This window comes from Equus quagga, chromosome 11 (genome assembly GCF_021613505.1).
Source record: "Equus quagga isolate Etosha38 chromosome 11, UCLA_HA_Equagga_1.0, whole genome shotgun sequence".
NCBI lineage: Eukaryota > Metazoa > Chordata > Mammalia > Perissodactyla > Equidae > Equus > Equus quagga.
The window spans coordinates 114,305,606-114,319,958 of NC_060277.1; the positions used below are offsets into that span (position 1 = coordinate 114,305,606).

A 14,353-nucleotide genomic window follows, 5' to 3' on the forward strand; every position below is an offset into this window, starting at 1 on the left:
TGTCTCTACTTTTCTGGTTAAGGAAACTGAAATTTCCAGAGGTTAAGTAATTTAAGACACTATTAGGAAGTGACAGAGTCAGGATTAAAATCAGGTCAGCTTGACTCTAAAGCCCACATTTCCCACTGTCTCTCTTCCCCTCCAAACCTACATCAAACAACAGGGGCGCGTGGTAACCCACGAGTGACATGTGGGAGGGGATCAGGTCCCAATTCAGATGTGCTCCCATGAGCAGCCTCCCACATCACCTCTCCCAGCTTTTTAAAGATTGGCACCTGAGCTAACAGCTGTTACCAATCTTTTTTTTCTCCCCAAATCCCCCTAGTACATAGTTGTATATTTTAGTTGTGGGTCCTTCTAGTTGTGGCATGTGGGACACCGCCTCAGCATGGCCTGATGAGCGGTGCCATGTCCACACCCAGGATCTGAACCAGCAAAACCCTGGGCCTCCAAAGCGGAACGTGTGAACTTAACCACTGGGCCAGCCCCTTCTCCCAGCTTCTTAATCAGAGAATCTCTCATCATCTCCAAACATGAAACATACCACTCAGCCATCCATCTTGAAAGAGTGATGTGGAAATGGGCTCCAAACCAGTGGGAGATGAATCAAGATGACATTCCAGTGCCTAAACCAGTGGCTCTTTCTCCTCATCTGCTTCCCTGACTCCTGGGCTTCCCAGCACAGCTGTAGACACTGATTGGTTTTTTTCCTGAGGAAGCGTTGCCCTGAGCTAACATCTGTTGCCAGGCTTCGTCTATTTTTTTGTATGTGAGCCGCCACACAGCATGCCACTCCTCCATGAGCCACAGGCTTCTCCCTGGGGAGCTCCCCATCCTCCTCCTTGGCGTGTCCTTCTCAGGAACTCAACACTGTCAGGACCCGCTGTCTCCTCTGTCCCCAGCCTCCCTCTCGCCACCTCCTCTGTCCCTGCCTGGTGATCCTCCCTGCACGCCCCACTACTCCAGCCCCTGTTCACCCCTCCACGGGGGCTCCTTAAACACTGCTCTGGCTGCCCAGTTTCCTCACCCCCACCCTGTCCCACTGCTCTGGCGTCCATCCTCAGAAGTCTACCAAGATCCACACCCTACACCCAGGGGGTCTGCTTCATGAGTCCTGCTGTGAACCTCCTGGGAGCAGGTGGCACAGGGGAAACCTTCCCTCCTTGGCTTCAGTTCCACCTCCCTCTCCACTTCTCCCACCTGTCCCTGCCCTCACCCTTCCCTCTTGGCCCAACTTCTCCCTTTGCGGACCACGCCCATGTTGGCACTCCTAGCCCCAACCTTGCTGGCCTGGCCGTCCTTTTCTCCTGCCTCTTTCCACATCTGTCTTCCAGAGTCTCCTTTCCCTGACCCCACCTTGTCCCTTGCAGACAAGTTCTGTTGCTCACACCTCCCACCTGTCTTGGAGTCTCTTCCCCACCATCAGTCACTGCCAGGGTCAGTCTACCCCATTCCACCCCTCCATCCAGCCTCCTGCCAGTCCATTCCCTGCAGAGGGCACTTCCATGGGTCACTCCACTGGTTCGCATCAGTCAATGGCTGATGCTTCTCTTAGGAAAAACTGAGACCCTTCGCCTGGTCTGCAGGGCAGGCTGGGTGTGTGGCCGCTCCCACCTCAGATAGGCCGCTTGCCCTTCCTCAGACACCCTGAACTTTCCCGGCCCCCTCTGCCTGGAACCTGGGAACCCCCACATCACCCTCTGGGATTTGGCTGCCTGCCAGGAGGGGAAACCTTTGAGACCCCCTAGAGTAGGGCTGGGACCCCCTGTTATGCGTTTTCACAGCACTGCTCACCGTGACAGTGGATTATTGCAGGGTGGCCATCTAATGTCTGTCTCTGCAGCTAAGTGATCACAGGAAGGGGGCGCCCAGCTGTTGCTGATCACCGCCCCGCACCGGCATGGTGCATGGTGCCCACACAAAGCAAGGCCCCATAAACACTCGTTGGATGGCTGCGAATGTCAGTGGACAGAAATGCTCCACATGAGAGCGACTTGGCACACGCGACCTCGAGTGTAAGCGCTGAAGGGAAAGTCAGTATAAATGACGCCATTAGAAATCTAGAACTTGGATGTAACAGAGGAAAAAGGAGAAAAATATGTGGCAGATCTTGCTCTTTTTAACTTATAAAGAACTCTTTCATATCAATAAGAAAAAGCTAAACTCGTAAGTAGGAAAATCAGGACGTACATGTCCAATTTACCCAATTAAACTATGAGAAAAATATCCAACCTAACTTGTCATCAAAGAAATTCAGGTTAAAAGGATATTTTATTTTTGCTTATTATATTGGCAAATATTAGTTTAATATGGGCTAGTATTATCCTGGGAGCTTTTAATTTGTTATTTCTTTTAATAAAAGCCCTGTGGGTAGGTTTTCTGGTATCCTTGTTTTATGAATTAAGAAGTTAAGGTTCGGAGAAGATAAGTAATTTGCCCAAGGTCACATAACCAGCGAGCGCCCCAGCAAACCGATGCCCTCCTGCACTGTGCTCCGAGGAGGCTGGAGGGAGAGAGCACCACTTGCCTCTCGTTGGAAATGCAAATTGGTTTGGCTGGAGGATAATTTGATAATGTAAGTATCTATGCTGTGACCCTGTAATTTTACTTCTCACATTTATCCGGGGGGAAAAAACCATTCAAATGTGCAGAGGTGTACCTATTAGGATATTTATCACAGCATTGTTTATAACAGCAAAAATTGGATAGTAATTTAAATAGCTAGCACTGGAGAAATTGTTTAAACGAACTATGCACATTTATGTAGATGAAGGGCCATGCTGCTGTTGGGAATGACATGGCCAGATGTATCTAGGGGTATGGAATGAGATTCTCAGTATATTGTTTAGTTAAAACGGGAAATGAGAAATACAATACTATATTAGCTGGTTTAGAATAAATAAGGAAATGATGTCTGGAAGTTGGTATACCAAAATGTCAGCGGTGAAAATTTTTTGAAATGCAATAAAAAAACCATTTGTTTTAATACTTTCTATAGTGTGCATATTTTACCCATTCATGAAGAAATACTGCTTTCCTGGAGCACCTGCTGTAGGTAAATAAATGAACAAAGCGAGGGAGGCATCTGAGCTGCTCGGTCGGACTCCCTGGAGTCAGCAGCTCAGGCGGCAGGGCTCCCAAGAGCACCGCGTCCCGCCGTCCTGAGTGACACCGTCTCCTCCCTCTCCCTCAGGTGCTGCTGAGCCAAGTGCACCGGCTGAGAGCCCTGGATCTGCTGGGAAGATTTCTGGACCTGGGGCCCTGGGCGGTGAGCCTGGTGCGTGCTTCCTGCCCTGACTCAGGGTGGGGCAGGGGCCAGCGAGACTCTGCTGCAGTCTCAGGACTTACTTCGCCACCCGGAAGTGACCGTAGCCATGCAATCGAGGGTGACCGAGGGGTGACCAGTCCGCCCGTGAGGCCCTCAGGGAATGTGTGCTGGGCGGCCTTCATTGGCACCGCACTTGGGGGTTTCGTTTTGCCCTCTTTTCTGTCTCCTCTTAGGCTTCACCTTGCAGGACAGAAAGTGTTGCTAGTGGCCACGTTTTAGGGAGTGGCTCACCCCTGCCATGGCCAAGCAGCTGGGAGCCTCTGAGCCGGCGTGGCCTGGGCTGCACATGGCAAGTTTTCTCCTAGGAGCAGCCTGTGAACCTCACTCACTGCCTTTGCTCTCTGATTTTAGGCACAGTTCTGAAACACTTTTCTGGTTACTCATTCTATAGGAGAGTAGAAATGGCCACTTCAAACAGAAAAGGCTGACAAAAATATAATTAAAAAGTGATCCATTTTTTCAGCAAATCACAAGAGAAAGCAGTTGAGAGGGAATCTGTCAATTAAAGAAGAGTCAAGAGACCTGTCAACCAATTGCAATATTTGGACCTTGTTTGGTTCTGTTTGCAAATAAAAGTTTGAAAGTTAAAAATTTGAAAACTTAATATTCATGGAACACTTAGAAATTTTACATTAATTGAATATTTTACGTTATTAAAGAGTAATTGTTCTTTTTTTAGGTGTGGTAATGGTATGTGGTCATGTTTCTGTAAAAGAGACAACCACTGAATATTTACGAGTGGAGTGTGTGATAGCTAAGATTGGTAGGGGAGGACGGTGGGCGAGGTAGGAGGGGCCTCGAGCGGTTTGAGCTGCTGTGGTTGAGAGGCTGGTGATGGGCATGTGGGAGTTCAGCACGTTATTCTCTCTCCGTTTACGGATATTTAAGTTTGTTCATTATATAATGTCAACAAAGAGTGATAATTGATAGTCCAACGTTGAAGGAGGAAAGAGAAAGTCTGAAAATTAGGAAGAAGCATTCAGCACTCGTCGCTGGACCGTTTTCCCTCGCGGGTGTCCAAGGCTGTGCTAACAGCCGGTGAACTAAAGTCGTCGATGACGGGCTTATGTAACTCTTCCAGTGTCTGGTCTGTGTGTGCGCTTGTGCATAATGATGTCGCTTAGTCATTGTGGGAAAGCTTACACCCTTGAAGAAGACGGAAACGTGTTAATAACATTTTAGAGAGATTTTAATTTATGTGGTTAATTTTTTAAAACCTAAATTTGGCCCTTTAAAGAATTAAGCTTATACTAATTGGAAATTTTGCTAATATTTGAACAGATGCTGGATAAATGAGGTGTTGTGACAGGTACAATTTGGCTCATAGGTGAGGGCCAACTGCTTGAACCAGTGAAATGCATGCTTGTCTCATTAAACATGGCCTTTAACAAGAAAGGGACACAGGCCCTGCCATTGGCCATTGGCCTGGGTCACACTCACCATCTGGCCTGGAGGGGGACACTTTTGGGATATCTTTGGAATTCCAGCAAATTTGAGAGAAGGATGGAGCAAAAACTGAGGCGAGTGCCATCACCAGACTTTGCCCAGTTGTCCTACACCAGGGAACCCACCCTCTCTCTTGTTTCTCTGCCTGAGAGCAGGGAGGCCCCCCAGGATGATGCGCTGCCAGCGACTGGGCACCGGGGAGCCCCAGAGCTGCTCCCATCTTAACTGCCCGCAAGCTGGCCCATCCTTCTCTGAAGGTCTATCCCATGCAAAGGCAATGTTGGAGCAAATGGGAGGCCCATAGGGAGAGCGAGGCATGGTTCCATATGTGAGGATCACAATTAGGGGCCTTGTGTTTTGTTGCTGAGAGCAAGCAAGGCCATCTGAGGGTGAGGGTGGCAGCTCCCAGTTGGAAGCCCCATGTCCTCATGAGGGAAAGCTGCCCTAGATTAACTGTCTGTAGACCAGGCATGACTGGGAATACCCAGCCACTTCTTGGAATACAGTCGAGATGAGGAAATGTACAGGGAGCCGCTTTGCTTTAGGCGAGACGCTTTCCCGTACGTGCCGGAGACACTGCCAGCCCTGACCCCGAGTGGTGTGGTCTGCCACCCGGGCAACTGTGCTCCCCGGCAGGCACGTGCAGGGCCAGGAGCCAGCACACTCACACTCTCTCCTCTCCTTCAGGCCTTGTCTGTGGGCATCTTCCCCTACGTGCTGAAGCTGCTCCAGAGCTCAGCCAGGGAGCTGCGGCCTCTCCTTGTTTTCATATGGGCCAAGATTCTCGCCGTGGACAGTGTGAGTAATCGTGAGTCCTGGGTGTGAGAGGGTCTCTGCGTGCTCACCAGCCACACTCCTCTCCGGTGTGGCTTTTCTCCTTGATCCCCAGACTGCCTGGCCCTGACGGGCATGGCTGCTGACATGGGCAGGGCTCACTGAGTCCTGCGGGGCTGGTTTGCCCCAGTTAGCACTGTCTCCTTTCTCCCTTCCACTTCTCGTCCTGCCCTTCTCCCGGCCTCACTCCTTCAGCTGCCGTCACCTCCCTCCCTCCTCCAGGCACTGTTGGTCCCTCCTCTCTCCCGGAATAAAGGAAATGCTGCTCCTCAGGGCCCAGTCCTGGTCTGTCGCCCCAGCCTTCTGCTCACCCGTGCTGCGTGCACGCCACTTATTGTCCCTCTTGCCCTGCACTGTGCCTCCTCCCCATCTCCGACCACCCCTCTGGCCAGTAAATGACCCTGACCACTTGCTTTCTTCTTGGAACTCGGCCCTGCCTCTCCCAGACCCCATCAGTCTCTCTGTCTCCAGCCATGCCTCTCGCTCCCCTGCCCTAACCGTGAGAACAGGAGCACGGAGGCCCAGCCTCCAGGGCTCAGCCCCACAGCACTCATGGTCACTTCCCACCCGTGACTATACAACCTGCCTCTCCAGCTCTGCTCTCTGACAAGCGTCTCCCCACTCCTCGTGCCTGCTGGGCCTGCAGTCGTGTGTCCGCTCCACAAAGATCTAGGCAGGGCCCTGTACTCAGAACTGTGCTGAAGACTGCAGGTGATGCAGAGGTTGGCTGTCCCTGCCCTTGATAGGCTCCTGTCCACTGGGGACAAAACCCTCTGCGTGAGGTCTGAAGTCACACATCCCACAAAAGATGTATGCCACAAGCGTGCCATTTCGAAAAGAGGAGGACCCACGCAGTCTTATGGGTGGAGCTGCATTTGTATTGGACTTAAAAGGGTGGGGGGTGTGGACGAGTGTAGATGTCAGGCGGTGAAGGCGGGGGTGTGGAGACAGCTTGAGCAAGGGACAGAAGACGGCCAGCACAGGGGACATTTGGAGGAGGGCACACAGCCCTGTTGGGCTAAGATGCTAGAGATATCTAGGGACCATCAAAGTGGAAGGTGTTAATTCCAAGTTCAGGAGTTCAAACCTCATTTAGCAGGCATGAGAAGCTATTAAAGATTCTGGAACAAAGAAACAGTAAGAACTAAGTTGTGGTTTGTAAGATGTCTGGCCTCAGTGTACAGCAGATTATAACTGAGTGGGGAGGGAGCCGCTGAGGAGACTGCTCTAGTAATTTGTGCCGGACAGGTGAGGGCGGCCAGGGAGGTGGGGGTCGATGGGCAGGAAGGGCTGTGGGGGGCAGGATGCAGAGTTAACAGAGGGCCAGGCGTATGTGGGGGAGAAACCATTCTTGAGTTTGAGCCTGTGTGGTAGGAGAGGTGGCTGGGAGAGGCAGATATGGGGAGAGTAGTGCACAGGAGACCACTGGTGATGAGGCCCCATGGCCTGAGAGATGGAGACTGGGGACCTCGTCCACCCAGTGATGGCGGCAGGCAAACCCTCGAAAGGAAGTGTAGAAACAGGTTGGGGGCTGAGGGTAGAACGTAGGGGCTTCTCTGGGGGAGTGGAGAAGGAGAGTCATGAAGGAGAATTTTCAGAGAAGGGAGAGAGGCTGGGAAAATCTGATTTACAGAACACAGAGAAAGAGGCTCCAGGATAAGGGCACGTGCGGGGCGCGGGCAGGAACGTCACGCTCTGCAGGCTTGTGGGGACCAGACGCCTCAGAACAGGCCATCACGTTTAGCAGTGAGCATTCAGGAGAAGGCGAGTGTGTGATGCAGAGATGGGGAAGAAATCGGGTGGGCAGGAGGCACCGGGGAAGAAGGGAGCGCAGCGATGCCCCACGTGCTCAAGGACTGGGGTCGGGGGGGAGGGGCGGAGTCGGCCTCAGGGCAAGGACCGGCCGGTTTGCTTCCTTGGTTTGCAGCCAGTAGTGACTTAAACAGGCTCTATTTAGGAGAAAAGGACCAGTGGAGAAGCAGAACAATGTTTCAAATTGAACTTCGACCGGTCTGCTGTGTGTGCACGTGTGTGTGTGCTGTGTGTGCACATGTGCGTGTGTGCATGTGTGTGACGCCCAGTGGCAGGAGCTTACCAGTGAAAAGTCTCATGACTCTTAACTCTATGCAATAAGTGTGATTTTGCAGATAATTTACAGGTGGGAAAAGGCTCACGTAAGTGAGCTGCCCAGATCACACAGCTAATCTGTGACAAAACCTGCCATGAGCTCAGGGCCTCCGAGGCCACATGGAGCCCTTCCACGCCACAGAGACGGGGGATCAGCAGTCACGGAGACGTGAGTGGGAGGCGAGGGCATCCGTTCCCTTCTCTGGGAAGTGAGTGAAGGGGGTAAGAGGGTCTCAACTCGGGGGCCTCCTGCCTGCTCTGTTCTGTTAGCCCCTCCTTCCAGTCACCAGAGCTTCCACTGGCCACATGCCTCCTCCTCTCAGCCGCTCCCACTCGGCCAGCAGGGCCCGTGCACCGGTGAAGCAGCCCTGCAGTCCGCCCGTCCCCTCATGCTCCTGCCGTCCGGCCACCGGCTGGCCTGGAGATGACAAAGCATCTCAGGCAGCTCCTGCAGCCGGGTCCTGGCCTCGCTGCCACTCTTGTCCCTCAGTCCTCCACGCTGCCACCTGAAAACCTCGCCTCACATCATCCTTTTTGCTCAAGTCCCACTAAAAAGCCCCTGCCGGCTTGAGTCCGCCCACCCGCTGGGTCTCCTACCTCACTCCCCATGGACCTGGCTCCTCTCTCACCTGGGCACTGCACCCACGCCCCCATGACCACCTCCTGCTGTCAGCACAGCAGCCAGAGCGTCTCTGTGAGGGGGCCAAAAATGGGGGGAATGACCACGTGAGGAAGTGAGAGTGACAGGGGCGTCCCCACGAAGCCGTCGCAGCATGTGTGCATCTCCGTGAAGGCTGCTTTACTTACGTTGTGTTTGCTGATCGTTGATGATGGCATCTTTGCTATTTTTGTTTATTGATCATGTATAGCAGCCTTGCTGAGTCTTGTGAACTCTGAGAGTTGACCTGTAGGTTCTCTTGGCTTCTCTGTATAGACGACCGTATTGTCTGCAAACAGCCAGTCCGTAGGCCTCACTCATTTTCCTGCTCCAGTGGTCTCACCAGGGCTCTCGCACGGTGTGGCATGGAGGCATGATCAACACATCCTTGGATGTTCCTGGTCTTCATGCTCTTCTGGATGTTGGGAGCAGCCTCCTTCCTACTTAGGGCATCCAAGGCTGAGCTTGACCTCAGTTTGACCTTGACCCTTCTTGGGCCCAGTCCCCTGCGTATTGCTATGTCCATTAAATGTTCTGTTGCTTGTCCACTCCAGAATGATGACCGGAATATTATATATTTCAACAAAAGACTTATCTTCCTATCTGTTGAACTAACTTTGGATAAACAATGAGTTCTTTAAAAGATTGTCTAAAACATTGGACTTAAGAGTTAAAAAAAAACCCTAAATTTGAATCCTGTCGCCATCATTTACTTTAGCAAGCCATTTGCATGTCCCACAGCCGTCGGCTGCCCCCTGTGACAGAACGGCAGTGGTGCTTCCCGCAGCCTGGTTACGAGTCAGAACCACATGTGTGTGGCCATTTGGGCATTTTAGACCTGAGGGAATGAAGGTGGAAACCCCGTGTCACCCTGCTCTTCTGGTAGTACAGAACCATTTATTTGCTGAGCTGAAACCTTGTTTTTTGTGGACCAGGAAGCTATATATCTCTTGGTCATTTCTATTTTGCTCTTCTTCAAAATTCATTGAAGAGCCAAGTTATATAAACAAAAGGGCTTTTTGTGGGAAGTTATTTTGAAACTTTGTCTCTCTTCTACTGCAATACGCTTGTCATCTGGATCGTGCATATAGAAGCTTATTGGCACTGTTCTTGGTACCTGGCCATTAAGGGCCACTCAGAAAGGTTCCTGGGTGCATGAAACAGAGAGACTAATGTGATGCACAGCCCAGTGAAAGAGAGGGACAGAAAAGCTGTCACCCAAAGAGGGTGGGGCTGTCATCAGCCACCCCAGCCTGCCTCCCCGGGGCCCACCAGTGCTGCCTGACCATATTGAAGCCATCGGTATTTTTGAGCTTGTCAGTATTTTTAATACCTTTTAGTACCTAGAAATAGATTATGTCTTTAATTTTAGTCTTAGGAGTGGCTATTTCTGCTTTAATTTTTTTCTTTACATGAAAGTGGATGACCCTTCTGAACTGCACTTTGCTATTATATTCTTATGGACTTTACAGTTGGTCATCATGTTGCAGCATAAGGAGTCTTGTTACAATTGCCACTTGGTCACCTTTGTCCCCCAGGGACCTGTTTATCTCCAGTGTCCACATGGGAGGGCTCAGCCCTGGGCACAGATGCTGCGATGCTCCTCCAGCACACCTGCCATAAACAAGTCTCAGGGCCTTCGTTACACCTGCCATAAGAAAGGCTCCGAGCCCTGTGTTTCCTGTCTGCATGCTGCTGCAGGAATTAGACGTTTAATAATGCTCAAGGAGCTGTTCCTACAGCCCGGCTGGAAATGCCCTCGCCTGCAATGTTCTTGTAAACGCCTGCAGGCGCCAGGCATCATCCTGTGAATTAATTTCTTAACCAGCGTAGTGCACCTGTTTATTTAAAGGCAATCATCCCACTGAGAGACTTTTTGAAATGTTTCCGGTTGAGACTGAGCGTCATTCACCTCATCCTTCCTTTTCATGACCACCTTGGCCCTAGTTGCCCGGAGACTGAAGTTCTGTGTGCTTTTGGGGAGTTATTCCTCCCTCCCTTCCTTGCATCTGGCTGGAAGTCATGCTACGCCACGTTGCCAGCCATCCTCTGCAGCTGGACTCCACATGCTCCCAGGGTGTGCGTCTCCTGCAGAGCTCAGAGCTCCTCAGACTGGCTCCTTGACGTGGCCACTGTGAGGGTCAGAGCACGCCTTGTTTACAGACAGGGATGCCTGTGTTAAGACAAAAGGACCTGTGCAGAGGCACGGAGCGGGGCTGGCCCATGCCCCAGCACTCTCTGTTCTCCCCGTGCCGAGGAGCTGCCTGGCCCTCGGGGCACTTCTCCAGTGAGAAGAGTTGAGCCGGACCAGGCACTTTTCCAAGACTCAGGCTGGACCTCCAGTTAAGGGGCGAACCTGGGTCCCCTCTTAGCCCACAAGCATATGTTGAGCACACACAACGTGCCGTCATGTGAGGGGCTTCTAAAGGATTTGAGGGGGCAGGAATGTCCTCGGCCTTAAAGAAGGTGGGCTCTGTCTGGAAAGAAGGAAGGAGAGCGATTCCAGAAAGAGGAACAGGCTCAGGCCGTTTGACTGAGGGGGCAGTATACACTGTGGGGACACTGACATGACTCGGGACAAGGGAATCTAGTAACTCGTAAGGAAAGGGCTTTCCTTTTATCTCACAGCCCTGATCTTCTCCAAGGAATCGTCCCAGAGGGTCTCTTCCCAAGCCACCCATCTGCCTTGTTACTCTGTACTCACCACTGCCAACCAAAAGTTACCAGGCATGTGAAGGAGCAGGAAAATATGATCCACAATGAGGAGGAAAAAGCCATCAAAACCTATTCAGAAACATCATAGGTGTTAGAATTAGCAGATAAGGCGCCGGCCTGGTGGCATAGCGGTTAAGTGCACACGTTCCGCTTCGGTGGCCCGGGGTTCACCAGTTCAGATCCTGGGTGCCGACATGGCACCACATGACAAGCCATGCTGTGGTAGGTGTCCCACATATAAAGTAGAGGAAGATGGGCACGGATGTTAGCTCAGGGCCAGTCTTCCTCAGCAAAAAGAGGAAGATTGGCAGATGTTAGCTCAGGGCTCATCTTCCTCAGGAAAAAAAAGTCTGTTCCACATGAAAAGCTCTATTGAGACATGGAAGATATTAAAAGGACCCAACTCAAGCTTCTAGAGATGAAAACTACGATCTGTGACATGGAAACTGTACTGGATGGGATTAAAAACCAATTAAACATGGCAGAAGAAAAATTAGTGGACTTAAAGGCATAGCAATAGAAACTATCCAAAATGAAGCACAATGAGAAAAAGAAAGGTTTTTTTAAACTAAAGAATCATCATTGAGGGGCCGGCGTGGTGGCGCAGCGGTTAAATTCACATGTTCCACTTTTCGGTAGCCCGGGGTTCACTGGTTCAGATCCTGGGTGCAGACATGGCACCGCTCAGCAAAAGCCATGCTGTGGTGGGCATCCCCCATATAAAGTAGAGGAAGATGGGCACGGATGTTAGCTCAAGGCCAGTCTTCCTCAGCAAAAAGAGGAGGATTGGCAGCAGATGTTAGCTCAGGGCTAATCTTCCTAAAAAAAAAGAATCATCGTTGAGTTGTAGGAAAACTTCAAGTGACCTAATATGTGTGTATTTGCAGCCATTAAAGGGGGCTAGTAGAAAAATATTTCAAGAAGTAATGGCTAAGAAATTTTCAAATGTGGGGAAAACCATAAACCCACAGAACCAGGAAGCTCACAAACCCCCAGCACAAGAAACATGAAGAAAACTACACCAAGGCACATCATAATATAAAATTGCTTAAAAAACAGTGATGAATTACAAATCTGAAAAGCAGCCAGTAAAAAAAGGAGCAGAGGAGCAAAGATAAGGATGACAGTAGGTTGCTTGTCAGAAACAGTGATGGCAAGAATCCCACAGGGCTGCAGCTTTAATGTGCTGGAGGAAAAGCTGTCAACTAGAATTCTGTACCCAGTGAAAATATCTTTATAAAATGGAAGCAAAATAAGAACTTTTTAAGACATATAATGCTGAAAGAATTCATCACCAGCACATCCCCACTACAAGAAATGTTAGAGACAGTCCTTTGGGCAGAAGGAAGATACCAGAAGGAAACATAGACGTACAGAGGGATGAGAAGCACCAGAAAGGATCAATCCACAGATAAATATATGATTTTTTTCTTGCTATTTAAGTCTCTTTCACAGATCATTGAGTATTTAAACAAAAAAATAATCACAGTATACTGTGGAGTTTATAATATATGTAAAAACAAAATGTGTGATAACAATAGCAAAAAGGTTGGGAGGAGAGAAATTGAAGAAATACTATTGTTAGAGTCTATTCTTCATTCAGAATGATATAATATCACCTGAAGGTGACCTTGATAAAGATGTAGTCCGTAAACCTTAAAGCTATCACTAAAATAAAAACGTCATACCTAACTAGCCAAGAAAGGAGATAACGTGAAATCATAAACACATACAAAGAATACAAATGAAAGAAGAAAATAAAGGAAAAGGAAACGGAGACTAGTTGAAAGAAGCAGACAAGAAAAGTCGGTAATCACAACATAACAGTCTAAATAGCCAGTTAAAAGGCAGGGGGTATCGCATTGGATAAAAAAGCAAGAACTATATGCCACCTACAAGAAATGCACTTTCAATATAAGACACAAATAGATTTTAAGTAGAAGATATACCATGACACCACGAAGCACAAGAAGGCTGGAATGCCTAGGTTAACATCAAAATAGGTTTCAGAGCAGAGACTTTACTAGGGATAAAGAAAGTCTTTTCGTGATGCTAAAGGAGTCCATTCATCATGAGAATATAACCACCCTAAATGTTTATTCACCTACTAATAGAATTTCAAAACACAAAAAATGGAAACTGGTAGAACTGCAAGGAGAAATAGATAACCCATAATTATACCTGGAAAATTGAATCCTCCTTTCTCAATAAATGACAGAAAAAGTGGAAGGGAAGGCAGTAAGGAGGCAGTAAGGAGGGAGGCAGCACCCTCCAGCATGGGGCTTCTGTCAACTCATACACTGCTCACACAGCAACTGCACGGTACACATTCTTTCTACACGCCAGGGACATTTACCAAGATAGACCATATCCTGGCTCATCAGACAAACCTAAACAAACTTAAAAGAGTTGGAATCATACACAGTGTGTTCCACAACCACCATGGAATCAAACTCAGAATCAACAATAGATAATAGGGAAATCTCTAAACACCTGGAAACAAAACAGCACATTTTTAAATAAAGAATTTTTATAAATTTTTAATTATAAAATAAAGTTTTAGTAAGTAACATAAATATAAAACATACAATACTAAAATATAAATTGTATAAATAAGTATATAAAATAATATTTATAATTATAAATATTTTTGTATAAAATAAATAAGTGGGACTACATCAAACTAAAAAGCTTCTGCACAGCAAAGGGAACAATCAACAAAATGAAAAGGCAGACCTCAGAATGGGACAAATATTTGCAAACCGTCTATCTGATAAGGGGTTAATATCTAAAATATATAAGGAACTCATACAACTCAATAGCAAAGAAACAACCTGATTTAAAAATAGGCAAAGGAAGCCCTGATGGCCTGGTGGTTGAAGTTGGGCACACTCCACTTCAGTGGCCCAGGTTCAGGTCCTGGGCATGGAACCACACCACTCATCTGTCAGTAGCCACACTGTGACGGTGGCTCACATAGAAGAACTAGAAGGACTTACAACTAGAATATACAACTATGTACTGGGGCTTTGGGAAGGGAAAAAAACCAGGAAGATTGGCAACAGATATTAGCTCAGGGTCAATCTTTCCCAGCAAAAAAATAAAATAAAAAGTAAAAAAAAAAAAAATGAAAATGGGCAAAGGACTCAAACAGACATTTTTAGACATTCATTCAAAGAAGACATACGATGGCCAACAGGTAGTTGAAAAGGTGCTCAACATCACTCATCATCAGGGAAATGCAA

The 14,353-nt window shown here is 48.7% G+C and overlaps 1 protein-coding gene across 5 annotated transcripts in view; it reads left to right on the forward strand.

Moving 5' to 3' along the window:
- RPTOR (regulatory associated protein of MTOR complex 1) overlaps positions 1-14,353 on the forward strand; it is a 394,844-nt gene that overhangs the window by 285,453 nt on the left and 95,038 nt on the right. For all 5 annotated transcript variants that reach the window (XM_046674997.1, XM_046674998.1, XM_046674999.1 and 2 more), the window contains exons 12-13: positions 3,194-3,277; positions 5,462-5,572. In XM_046674997.1, the coding sequence (XP_046530953.1) occupies positions 3,194-3,277; positions 5,462-5,572 (195 nt within the window). The remainder of the gene's footprint in view (positions 1-3,193; positions 3,278-5,461; positions 5,573-14,353) is intronic.